This window comes from Channa argus, chromosome 10 (assembly GCF_033026475.1).
Source record: "Channa argus isolate prfri chromosome 10, Channa argus male v1.0, whole genome shotgun sequence".
Taxonomy (NCBI): domain Eukaryota; kingdom Metazoa; phylum Chordata; class Actinopteri; order Anabantiformes; family Channidae; genus Channa; species Channa argus.
The window spans coordinates 22,307,579-22,320,678 of NC_090206.1; the positions used below are offsets into that span (position 1 = coordinate 22,307,579).

Here is a 13,100-nt window from a genome sequence, read left to right on the forward strand (position 1 = left end):
GAGATAATATCAAAGGGAAGTTTACATGTACTACCAGCACTGGAACCAAAAGAAGCAAGTTCAAAATCTGTGATTGCGTCCTTTAAATGTAACCATTAGCCAGCTGAGTGTTATTGGTGGTTCATAAATTCCATCTGAAATTAGAACGCTCTTTCAGAGATTTACAGTTTCAGTTTAAGAGCGCTCAGAGCAGCGGTGGAGTTGAGGATTTAGGAGCTGCAGGTAAAATACTGCACAGTGAAAAAGTCCTGCAATAAATTTGTTTCTTGAAATTGAAGAGTGAAGGAGACGTATTATCAGCACAATGTGCTTAGATTTAAGGTGGCGGTTTAATTCTTGCCGGACAGTTTGAGTAATAATGCATTATATTTTATTTTATGTTCTGAGCAAAATCTCTGAGTGCTCTGATCTGGGGTCAGGTATTCAGATTGAATTTGTACGTTAATTAAAGTTGCAGCTACACTGACGCATCCCCCACTCTCTCTAACTTACTGTATAAACAGTGAAGACGTGTCAGCTCTGGCTTGAATAGGTTTCTTATTTTAGTAGTTAAAATCTTAACGATACCCAGCACTGCTTCTGATCCCCATGGGCCCTCTGACCTCTTGGGCCCCTGAGTGACCCCTCCATGACACCCGTTTTGTTTAATTTGTAAATTTCCAGTGTGTCCCAACAGCTTTGACTTGAGTGGTATTACTGCAGGCTTTGGAGCACTGTTGTACTATTATGTATTGGGTTTGTGTACCTCTAGCATCTCCAGTTGCAGATCACTGAGCTCTGAACAGCAAGTCCATTGCAAGACAGATAGTGTATACTAGAGAAGCTGAGCATGTTAGACCCTTTTCTCCTTTGTCATGCATGGGGCTGGATGTGGTAGGTTTTCATTATCCATGCAAAAGGCTTATCAGATGGCAGGGGTTGTTCAGATGCGAGCGCCTCTCCACATGGATTTGAAAGATAAGTGAACAGCCTTATGCAATTTGGAGGATCCCTTTATCCCTAGCACCTGTCAGAAACTGCAGCCGTGTACATTTAAAAGATGAACAAGCCCAGAGGGTAAAAATACAACACCCTGTCTGAATGTGTTAGCTGTGGTGAAGTACAAATAAATGTCATGTAGTTTTAAAACCAATCTCACTTAACGTATGATCCACAGATTTTGTCTTTCACTGTTATGACTTGAATAAAACGCAGAAATCAAATCGACAAGACAGAGTTCAAAACATCTGGTGTCCACATCTGACACGATTGAAGAAAAATAGGTCATTCAACAGACTCTTCTGAAAGAATTAAAGTTCCTAATTCACAGGTTTAAGGCTGCAGCTGGTCATTTGTTTTACTTAAAAGATTTTGTTGCATTGTTCTTTTGACCAACCATAATTTATATGTGCTAACTTGAAATTGCCTAAAGATATTTAGTTTATAATAATTTAAGACTGAGGGAATTGGCCAAACCTCACTGGAGAAACTAACAACTGAATTTTCTTTTAATTTTTAAAACCAAGAATAAACAAACTGTGTCAAGGCCCAAAAAATCTGAGTTATTTGTCAGGACTCCTCTTAATGTACGATCCTCATTCCTAAAGTCAGCTGCTGTTGGGAGAAGGCATGTGGGTAGTTACCTGCATACAGACTATGGCTGCATGATGCATGTGGTCATTGAGCAGGAGGCAGGTTCCGCCCTGCACAGGTTGCCAGTCTAGATTCGAACCGGGGACCTTCTATCTGTGAAGGCATTCACGTGCACTTAAGAAACAGGGTTACTGGAAATCCACGTATACATGCAGCAGAAGAGTAGCCTGATGTTCTCTTCGGTAAATCTATCAGGGGAAGTCAGGTTTCCCTAATCCCCCTCCCTGACTTTGAGTCGGCGTTTCTGTTTAACCAAGTTAATTAACTTTGTTAGAGTCGACTTTCTCGTGAAAGCTGATTGTTTTAATTTCACGTAAACACACTGAGGTGGCAGCACTAACCACTCTACCTCAGTGCTGCCCAATTTGTAAACCATTTGAAACCTAGTTTTATTGGAATATTGGATAATCTCTGTCCATGCAGTTTGCGATTATCCATCCAGGATCTCATCCCAAATCTGTGCTTTTTTTCCCCCATCTTTTTTCATCTTTAATTATCACTTTCAGCGAAAGTTGCCCTGTTAAAAACCGGTTGCCGCCATATTTGTTTTGGCTGAATGAACACGGGAATTTTTGTTCTCGCGGGATTTGCCCATCTGCAATAGATTTGAGGATTTTAGTGTCCAGCCACTCCCTCAAAAAGCAAAGCATATTAGTAATTGTAATGGGACTCGGCAAGTACTAAATTTTAAAATATGTCCTCAGTTTGGGGGGAAAAAGTGGTTTCTGGACATATCAGTAGAATGATCCCTGACAAAAGACGGTTGTGCACTGTTGGTTCACTATCCGCTCCAGCCTCTTAAGTCTTTAATAACTGCAGCACTTGATTCACTCAAAGGAGATGTTGCACAGGAACATAATCCACTCAGTGATTGCTACTAAACATACAGTATTTCCAATAGCAGTTTAGTTGCACAGGAACATAATTACAGGAGACAAGGTTGTTTACTCAACTGCATTATTTGACGACCCAAGTGTAATTAGTGGCTTTACAGATTGCCGTTTCTCATAAGTTTAATGATCACCTCACCAAATATGATCCATTTCTACAACTACCCAGCACCTAAAATTGCCTTTACCTCAACAAATTATTCCAGTGAAGTGATGCTTTTAGTACATATTTGGTCTATAAAAGTCTCCATAAGCAGTGTGTATGCAACATATCCTTTTAATAGAATGTATACAGTTATAATCATTGAGTTATACTTTGGATCACACCTAAAGTACTTCAAAATCTAAGCACCTCTTCCACCGACACAGTGCCTTGGATAATTGTAGTAATCAAGCAGTAGCTTGTACAGTAATAATCTTTCTTTGTTTTGGATTATAACTGCATTTGGTACTGCCAGGTAGGAGGAATCCCAATTTATCTAAACGTAACTCTCTGATTTCATTAAGGTGCCTAATGGGATTTCAGTTTCCCTCCAGCTCGTATCTTCAAACTCAGGACAGCTCAGACGGGAAGTGTATCTTTAATAGCAGTGGATATTTTTTCATTTAGCCTTCGGGCATTAATTCATGTCCATGTCAATCACATTTTCCAAAACGTTCTGAGTATGACAGACTTTCCTAGTCAAAGAAATTTTAAATTACTTGCCAGAAATGTCTACACACGTCCAAACTATACTGCCCCGCTTTCACAGTAATATGGTATCGTTTTCCTTTTTGTCCTAAATCTCAAGTTTAAAAATAGTTTTTTCTCTGCGCTAATTACAATCATATGTTGTGCTGCAAAGTAAATACACCCAAATTGAGAGCAGAGTCTTGACCTTGTTGTTGTAGCATATTTTGTAAAATAATAATTGGCAAGTGGCTGCTTCAGCTCCTAAAAGAAATTTAGCAGTGCATGATTGTCTGTTTACCAGCAGCTGTAGAAGTTTGTTTTAATGAGGACAAGAGTCAACATCAGCCTTGTTTTCATGGTGGTTTATTGTTGGATAAAATGACAAGCATGTTTTCCCTATATATAAATAACTATCACATGAAGGAACATACAAGACGTGGCTATATGAAGGTGAAAGCGGTGTTTGTGACCACAGGATGGTTGTGTACAGGATGGTAGTCATGACAGCTGTGTGTTTCTCAAAAAGGAATGTGCTGATTATTTAGGCAGAAAGTGTTTATAACCTGCATGAATCTGTACAATCTTGGGAAACCAATGGACTCACAGTCGGCCGCTATGTACAGAACATAATACAGACAAAGGTCAGAGGTCATCATCAGCAGTACAATCCGGTTTATAGGTCAGAAAGCAAAGTGTGTCTTGAGAGAAACGGGTTAAAGTTTAAAACTCAAACATGAAAGACAGAATGACTTTATATAATCTGTACACATCAAGGGTTCAAACTAAATTCGAGATACAGTTGCCTATTGTGATTCCGAGTCATAAGGGTGCCGGGGTGAAAATGCATAGAAATGTGTCCAGCTAGGAAACGGCTTCATTGACTTGCCAGCTACAAATCTACTACAGGAGCATTCAGAAAGAATTGTTACCCATACGCTCAAAGACCACCTACACAATACAACCACAACTAACCCCCTCCCCAGTGTGCTAGCTCATCATTACCTCGAAACATGCTGTCAAACAGAGCAGACAATGCATGTTTTTACTATTATACTCTATGATGTCTTTTTAAATTTTTGGTCCAGGGATACTGAAGTTATGATAGGATATTCTTCACACACACGTGCTCTATTGACTCATTCCTAGATACTTACATTTTACAATGTGTATTGTATAAAGCTGGTGCAACTCAACTAACATCGCCACTAACTGTCATTTTTCTGCTTTGGACTAAAAAGGGGTTGGGGTGGGGGGGGAAAGTAAAACCTTCCAACGCTGGTTATAATTTTGGATCAAAGGTTACAGAACGCACAACCATAATGAACCACTCAGTCTCCACTTCAAACAGGATGGGATCACAGCAAGGGCTCATTTTAATTAGACTGAGTTGGCTGCGTCGACGAGAGTGTTAGATTTGTGAGGAACCACGCTCACCACAAATGGAGGGGGTCAAAGGAAGAGGTGTAGTCTGCAGTCGCACTGGGAATAATTACGCTAATTCCTCTGACAGAGGGAAATTTTCCTCGAAGGCACAGGAAAAAGTTGGGGAGAAAACTAATCGGGACATATTTCTGTCAATCACTTGATATTAGGTTTGTTGAAAGATTATCTACATCATTCCCGCAAAAATGAATACAACCGATTTGTTACAAATATTGCAAAGTTGAACAGAGTTAATGATTTGTAATAATTTTCCTGGTGGGGGAAAAAAAAAACGTAACCAGCAAGCAACTCGTTGACTTAAAGACAGACCACCTAGTGGGAAAAATGTACGTGGCTGTAAGACTACATCTATCAATTATTCCATCGCTTTTGTTTTTCTTTCTTTGTTGGATGACACCTGTTGGATTCATCCAATGGACTTACAAATGGTCAATTTGTTTCTGAATCTGTTTTCACTATCGTGCTCCCACAAAATGAAAGAATCTGCAACAGAATTCAGTGCAACAGTACCTTTGAGGAAAACAAAGCTCATTGGGTCCTGACGTTATGACCTAAGACTCCCCGACCCACACCACCACATTGCCTTTGAGGACATCAGTGATCTCGCAGTTGAGCTTGTTGAGGCGTCCGTCCAGGATGAACAGGGACTCTTTGGACGGGGTCATGAGGTACTGTCCGAATAGCCCACTGCCTGCCATCACCCTGTTCCTACTGCTCCAGGGCCAATCGAATGACTTGGTGGGCTCTTTCAAGCTCTTTATCATCTTAACTTTGCCACTGCTCAGCTCAACGAACAGAGCGTCCGTTTGCCAGCCGGAGCTGCCGAACACGTTGTACTGGTGGACCTCTGTAAAAGAGCGCTGGAAGGCCAGATCGGACAGGTGAAGGTTGGTGTGGATGTCAAAAGGCTCCTGGACCTCTCCCCTCTCTGAGATCCTCTGGATTCTCATTAGACCATCACCATCATCAACAGTGACCAAATAATGACCGTCTGGAGAAACATAGGGCGTGCCGGTTACGTCATGGTTTTGTCCAATCACGCTATCTGTCACACTGTCCAACATGAGCTGGGGTTGGGTTGCGCCAGTGGAGTCGGGCCTGCAGTTGACAAAGTAGTAGCCACCGAGATGGGTGTAAGCTACAGACTTGGGGATGCAGTTATATTCCCGTAAACTGATGTTTTTCATGTACGACGTTGTCTCCAGGTCAATTTTATGGAGTACGGGCTCATTTCGATGAAGGATGAGGCCAAATCTGTAGAGAGAAAACAAAGATTCAATCAATATCCCATTTTGTCTTCCTAGAAACTCAAAATAATTTCATTTTTAGTGATGCTAGTTGTGGCTTTCATTTAAGGGCACTGGCAGGTCATAGTTCCCCACTTAGTTCTCAGTCAGTGAAATGAGTCGAGGCCGGATATGTTACCATGAAAATGTAAACTGACATTGACATAATTTGTAATAATATCATTGATACCTTAGCACTGTGACCAGATTGCATTTTTATATTGGCCATTACTTAAAGATCATGACCTGATACCTACAATCTAATGACACTGCTGTATTTGGTTCATCTTAAAATGGTAAATATTGCACTTGTTTAGGATTTTATCATGAGCACAAGCTAAAGTTGTAGGGACTGCACAATTAGTTCTGTTATATTTTAGGGTTTGTGGGTGGTGATTTAATCGGAGTCTGCCGGGAATTTATTTTTCTTTAGTTCCCATAGTTTGAATACATTTATAACAATCTTGAAGTAAAAGCAGAACAATCCAAATATCACAATGTCAAACTAAAATGACAATTGATGCAAAACCCAGTATTATGTAATTATGATGGGTTGAATGTGCATAATTTCAAAAGAAATGTTCAGGAGAAAAATGCCCATTAAACCAATAACAGCTATATTTTGGTCCCTGACAATCTTCATATTGGCAACACAGCATCATCTACACTTCACCCTCTAATAGAATTATAGCAGTTTTATATGTGGGCATGGATCAGTGCAAATGCTACTCATTAAAAAAACCCAAAGAATCTCTTAATGGCACATTAGGTTTTAACAGCTGAACAGGGCAGAATGGGAATATGCAAGACGCTGACAGGCCTCAATTAAATGTGAATACCAGCTGATCGATGCTGACAGGCACTTCAATTTTGCCATCATTCATCATCTTTTATGCCATTTGAACACCGATCTGTCTGTACCTGTGAACAGAAAATGGCTGTTTGAAAGCCACAGAGTACATTATCATCTCTGCCGAGGAAATTATTGATCCAGAGAGTGTCTGTCCACCAGATCCAGACAGAAGGGTGCACTGGGTCACACAAGACAAGCAGCGTAGCAGGTGTTATTGATAATTTGTGTGCATGAATGAACACAGCAAAACACCGAACAACCTTTAGCATGTGTGTACAGCCAGGCAGACACTGCAGTGTGCGAAATTTACTCATGACGTCGCTGCCCTGGCTAAGTGGATGTTTGATATGATTGTCATTTCGGTTACTGGTACGTTGGGTTAGGTCGTTGTGAACCATGAGATGCTTTCTTTCAGATGAGCATAGTATTTTACATTTTGCGGCTGCCTGTAGTCTGGACCGAGACAAAGAGCTGCGATAGAAATAAAACGTCATTAAAAGAACAGATCATCAGCAGCCTCGTATGTTTGTGTGTTTTTTTTTTTTTTGTAACGCAATTTTCATTCTAACTGAAAACCAGTCTTCCCACTTTGCCACCTCTTGTCAACATGCCTCTGCACAGATGAAAGCTTTGGCTGGTGGCATTGTTGTTGGGCTGTCCAGCTACATGTCTATCTGTCCCATTACTGTGACCGCAATATCCCAGGAAGACCCTCAAAAATGAGGCTAATTATATTTTGGTGGTCAAAGGTCACTGTGACCTCTACATTTATCGCATCCTTCTAATTGTGATATGTAAAGTCCGCCTTTGGGAAATTTCCTCAAAACTGGCACCTGTATGAAAGTTTTATATTTATTTATCTCAAATGTTTTTTTTTTTTTTTTTTTTTTTGCTAAATCTAAAGGAATCCCAAGCCCCGGGAATTTCCCACCTGTATTGAAAAATAATCTCCAAGACAGCAGCATTTCAAGAAAAATCATTCTCAAATGCACTGTGCAGTTCAAACCTGAAAAACCATTTGGCTCTCTCATCTGCTGGGAGACAGAACTGATGATTTGTAATCTAGTATTACCCCTCTGACTGTCAAACACTGCAGAAATGGTTTTGCTATGATTGTATTCAATATTCTATCTGTTGTGACGAAACAATGGGTGGTGCACGCATGCTTGAGTGCTAAGGGTCATTGGCAAATGTATCCTACAATGAAATGATTATTTTCACCAGCAATGCAATTTTTTTTTTCTTCCTCATCTGTGATAAATTGATAATCAGATATTGCTTGGCCTTACTCTGATGTGAACACAGCTGGGTCACTTCATTGGCAGATCCAGATTACTCTCAGCCAAGCTGACAGCTGCTGTTTGTCATTTGTACCAGTGATTAATGCATTAAAGATTCTCTGGTTCTGCACAATGGGTTTATGTTTAGCTAAAGCTACTTGGCATTTTATCATCTTATCTTCGTGTCAATATTCTTCGTTTGAAAATGAGTTGATCTGAACACTTAACCACCAAATACTGTTTAGTCTGCAGTTCAGTTAAAGCTCCTGAGGGCAAAACACATGAACTGAGAGGAGAACAATGAATGCTGCACACTAAAAGATATCTATAACACAGCGATTCTTGTTCACCCATCCTGCACTGCAGAAACATTGGATCAACATCTCGCTCAGCTTGTTTTGCCAAAAGGCAGTCAGTGCAATCATTAGAAATTTGTGAAAAATAGGCGTGTGACGCCTGAGCTGCAGGGTGCTCTCTGTGAGCAAAAATGAGAAATGTCAGCTTTTTTTGCTGACATGCAGAGTTGCCTGTCCATAAGTCGATGGCTTTAATGAATGATGGCCTCCAGATGTTCGTGGTTGCTTTACGGTAGCTGCTGAGGGAATCTACGGTCATCAAACAATCCCCGGACGCTGCTGAATATATGTCGGCTCTTTACACGCCGCTTATGTTGCTAAATCAACTAATCGATACTGTGGTCCTCGCTCTGAAAAAAATAAAGAGCCATAAGGCAGCAGTTAATTTAAACCTTCCTAATAGCTGCAATAAAATCTGCTGTCCAATTTCAAAAAAATAAAACAAAAAGGACATGAATAACTGTGCATGTTCTCACAGCGATGGTCTGTGTTGCTTTGTTACAGTTTCTTAGCTGAGAGAAGCACATTAAACGTGAATGAATTAATGCATTAAGTCGAAACGTCCTAGTAGTAACCGACTATTTCACCCATGGAAACGTCATTTTTAACTTTGTACCTTTTCAGACTGAAATGCTCACCATTATTTTTTGCATTACTCTGGACTGTTAAGGTCTTTAAATGTTAGGAATGACATGAATAAAGACAAACATTTTTGAGGTGAAATAAATGCACCACAAAAATTCACAAACATGATGTGAATATGCAACTAGCTTCTAAAATAATCATGCTACAAAAATTGATTTCACGGTCACCTGTTGCTTTATTCTGCTGAAAAGGAAGATGTGGAGAGTTAGTGCATGAGCTGCAGCTTTTGGACGTACTTCAGAACGTTGATGGTAGGATTGAAGAAGCAGAGAAAGGATTTCAGGGAGCTAAAAGGCAATTGGAAAAGCACCTGGCTGTGTCTGATGTTAATTATTAAACTTTGATAAATAAGTTAGAGGTGCATCAGTTTGATAACGGTACATCGCAGTCTGTGTGATACTTTAAGACATTCCTTAACATTTGCAAACATGATTTTACCTATTTTAACTATGTACTGTTGTACACTAAACAGTAGATTAAGTACAATGTTTGTGTGACGTTTCAGAATGCTGCATCACATTGAAAGAAAGATGTTGGCCATGTGAGAATATCGCTCGCAAGATTTGCCTCTAGTGTGTAAAGACCTTTTAGTCACAGGGAAAATAAATAAATAAATAAAAAAAGTAGAATCAAGTTGTGACTTGGGGCTCTGGGAACCTGTAATGGTCGTTTTATGACATTTCATAAACCCAACAAATCAACACATTATTCAATAATGAAAATTACACCTGCTCCAGTTTGTGTTATAATTGATTTATCTTTCAAGCAAAAATGCCAAACACTTGACCATTAAAGATTCTCAGTGAAAAGAAAGAGATGCAGAGTCTTGTTTCCAAGTTAAATTTCTTTGGGTCTTAATTCTGTTACTGGAATCATCTTCTCTGTGTGTGTGTTCTATGTCTTTAGACTTTAGAGTTCTTCACTGCCTTTCATTCCACCATGTTTTGATGTCAGTTCTAGCTTAGCAGCCTGTGCACACAGCGAGGAAGCATGTTAATTTCAGTGGTTACATCCAGTAGATAAAAGCCACAAGCACCATGATGTAATATGCCATTAACAGGCCATGTGGTGTAGCTAGTGAGATGCACGTCTATACGATGTGGTGCTAATCACTCAGGTATTGTTTCATGTTTTGGTTATGTGAACAACATTCACAATGGGAGCAGCAGTAACAAACGTTAAGCTTATTTAAGAGCATCACAAATGATGAGCAGCGAGCTGGTAATGAAACCAATTTTCAAACACACCATTGTAAAAAAGTTAGAAAAAATAAATGTGACCACACTTGCAATGTCCTCCGCAGATCTCAGTGGATCTAATTACAGCTGTGCTAGCAGCCCACCATTGTACCCACAGCCTCACACATGAAGGACTGCTTACTCCTCCTCCTCCTCCTCAACATCCTGAAATCCCTCAGACCTCCTGCTTGTTCCTGGCCTCCGTGTGACATTAGCCAAGCACTGGCAATGGGTTTTTCTCCGTCAACATTAAGCCTGAGTGTGACAACTGTTCTTGACTTGTGCAAACCACAGCAGTGTCTCGATGCTCTGCATTCAGCAGGTCTGTGCTTGGTTGTTGATTAACGAATAAGAAGAAAGGAGATGAGTTGCCAACCCTCCCCCACTGTCTACTGTGAAGAATCCTAGTCAAGTGCAGTAATGATTTTTATGATCAGTGTTTAGAAGAACCCTCTTCTTTGACAATGAAGTTGACCGTGTGTGTGTCCTGCACAGTATTTAAAATGAGGCCAAGCTGAGTTGGGGCTGCTCGATCCAAATGACGGTTATCAGCTTTTACTTACAATTCTGGATGGTTAGCAACATAATTATACTGCCTGCCCTTCTCTCAGTGGCAGAGATGGTAAAAGCAATATGTTCAGAGCACATTGCCTAACACAACTTCGCCTTCCTCACCAGCTACAGATTAACTGGGAATTTACTTCAGAAAAACACAGAAATGTATGAACATTAACACGGAATGTGTAGGAGAAATACTTTACTACTTTGAAACACATTGTACCTAATATATTGGCCACTAAGTATAAATGATGCAGATTGTAGTAACTTAAACAGCAAACATTCAACTTGTAATATCTAAAGAGTCTGATCTGGGACGTTACCAGACCAATTGTGCTCTGCTAAGTAGGCTGGTTAGAAATGTAACTTGTGTGTCATATGCTGAAGTTTCTCATTTTCATATTGAAAACATGTTTATCACCACCTTACGCCAGGGTTAGTTACAGTTAAACTGAACCAAAGTGCACACAAAAACGTTTTTGTCGGAAACGTAATTGCAAGCAGCTTTGGTGACATAATGAGATTGTTGACATGTATCATAAATGGCAGGTTGCAAATACATTGATGCGATAATAACATGTTCCCTAGATGTTTTTTTTGACTCCCATAATATCCCATCTTGCTGTGCAACATCCAATTTGTGTGACTGTTATGTTTGAACTATGGCAGCATTTAGTTAAGGTCAGACTAAAGATCGTTGTTGGGCTTAAAGAAAAGTGTAACAATTACTTCAAATGCTGTGTAGAAAATTACTGTATTGTAAATATTAAGTTCAAACTGCCAGTTTTTTTTAGCTGCTGGCAATAAGCTCGCTTTAGCCTTTCCCTTCTCTCCGTCTGCTCTACAAATACCACCCCCCCCCCGGAACTATCCTACCACGGAGCTACTATTAATTTTATTTATTTTCATTCAAGAGCAGATAACAATATTCTGTTTTAAAGAAATACAGCACAAACCTCCAATAAACATAAAAAGGAATGTTTTAATGAAGACATAAATCGCAGGGACTATTAGTGTGATTGTATGCATTTAAAAGGGTTAAACTGAGCATTTATGAAAGGTCTAACAGGGATTTTAAAATATCAAATATACCCATTATGTATGGTGAAAGCCTTTTATTTATAAACCATATCGCTACTTCATACATCAAAAAAAAAAATACACTGCAGTGGAACACCCTCATCCATTGGTTACGTTCCCTCCAAAAGCCTAATCGTGTTTGCAGTTTACCTGCATAGGAAGAACTATTTAGAAGACAGGGTTGGTTTCAGAAGACGGCTGTTGATTGACTTTGTAGCTTTAGGATTCTTAACGTTCAGATACAGACTCATAACTCAACGAAGCTCCTGCCAAAAGGGCTTATTTTTAGCACCATTTCAGGTGAGCAGTCATGTGATGCTGCACAAATGACCACTGGGCTACTCTCACAAAACCTCTATTAACACATTTATTTTCTCACTCAAAATGCCCATTCTATTCATTACGGAGTGTGAGGGGGGGAAAGCGAGTTAAATGCCAATGGGGTGAATTTAATTTGCAGTTCCATTTGCATTAGGAGTATTCTCGGATCATACTGGACATACCTGATGTGGCTAACGATGAGGCTGGAGGCGGGAATGAAGAAGTCGTCCACTCTGTCAAAGCGCCTTCCCACTGGCTGTGTGTGAACAGTGTGGTGGGAGAGTCTTCCACTTGCCTGATTGATTACCTGGTGAACAACAGTGGAGAGCGAGAGAGTGTTTAACACGGGCCAGATAAATACGCACAGTGCAGCTGCTACTCTTAAGTTTGTAACTTATTCATAGCTTCCAACTATCAAGAAATAATACTTGTAATTTTAACAATTTTTAATTTTAGTACCTGCAGCATCCACTCAAATGAATCATGAAGTTTCTATTCTGTATGTTCGTATGCACTCCTTTGTCTTTCTGCTGAGATGTTGGAGCTTCTCTGTGGGAGATGGCGTGTGCTGTTGTCATTGGTGTCTAAATATTACTTGTGCATGCATGGAAGCATGCAGACAGGCACTTGTGTGTAGGCAGGGATTTGCTTTGATTGTGCCACAATGCACAAAGCAAATTGCCACAGACCAAACCCCACATTATGAATTTCTGTGCAGGCAACGATGAGCAGGATTTTCAAGTAAAACCTCTCAAGACTCGAGATTAATCAAGATGACTCTCAAACGGACATGGGGAAAAAAATGAAACTTATTTGTACATAATATAAAAATAAAGCAATATTTC

General features: G+C 39.9%; 1 protein-coding gene across 7 annotated transcripts in view; it reads right to left on the minus strand.

Annotated features, from left to right (window-relative positions):
- Nucleotides 1-3,541: 3,541 nt before the first annotated feature.
- The window catches only part of fstl5 (follistatin-like 5), a 147,970-nt gene continuing 138,411 nt past the window's right edge, over nt 3,542-13,100 (minus strand). For all 7 annotated transcript variants that reach the window (XM_067519175.1, XM_067519171.1, XM_067519174.1 and 4 more), the window contains 2 exons: nt 12,438-12,562; nt 3,542-5,892 (listed from right to left, as the gene is read on the minus strand). In XM_067519175.1, the coding sequence (XP_067375276.1) occupies nt 5,190-5,892; nt 12,438-12,562 (828 nt within the window). In that variant the 3' untranslated portion in view covers nt 3,542-5,189. The remainder of the gene's footprint in view (nt 5,893-12,437; nt 12,563-13,100) is intronic.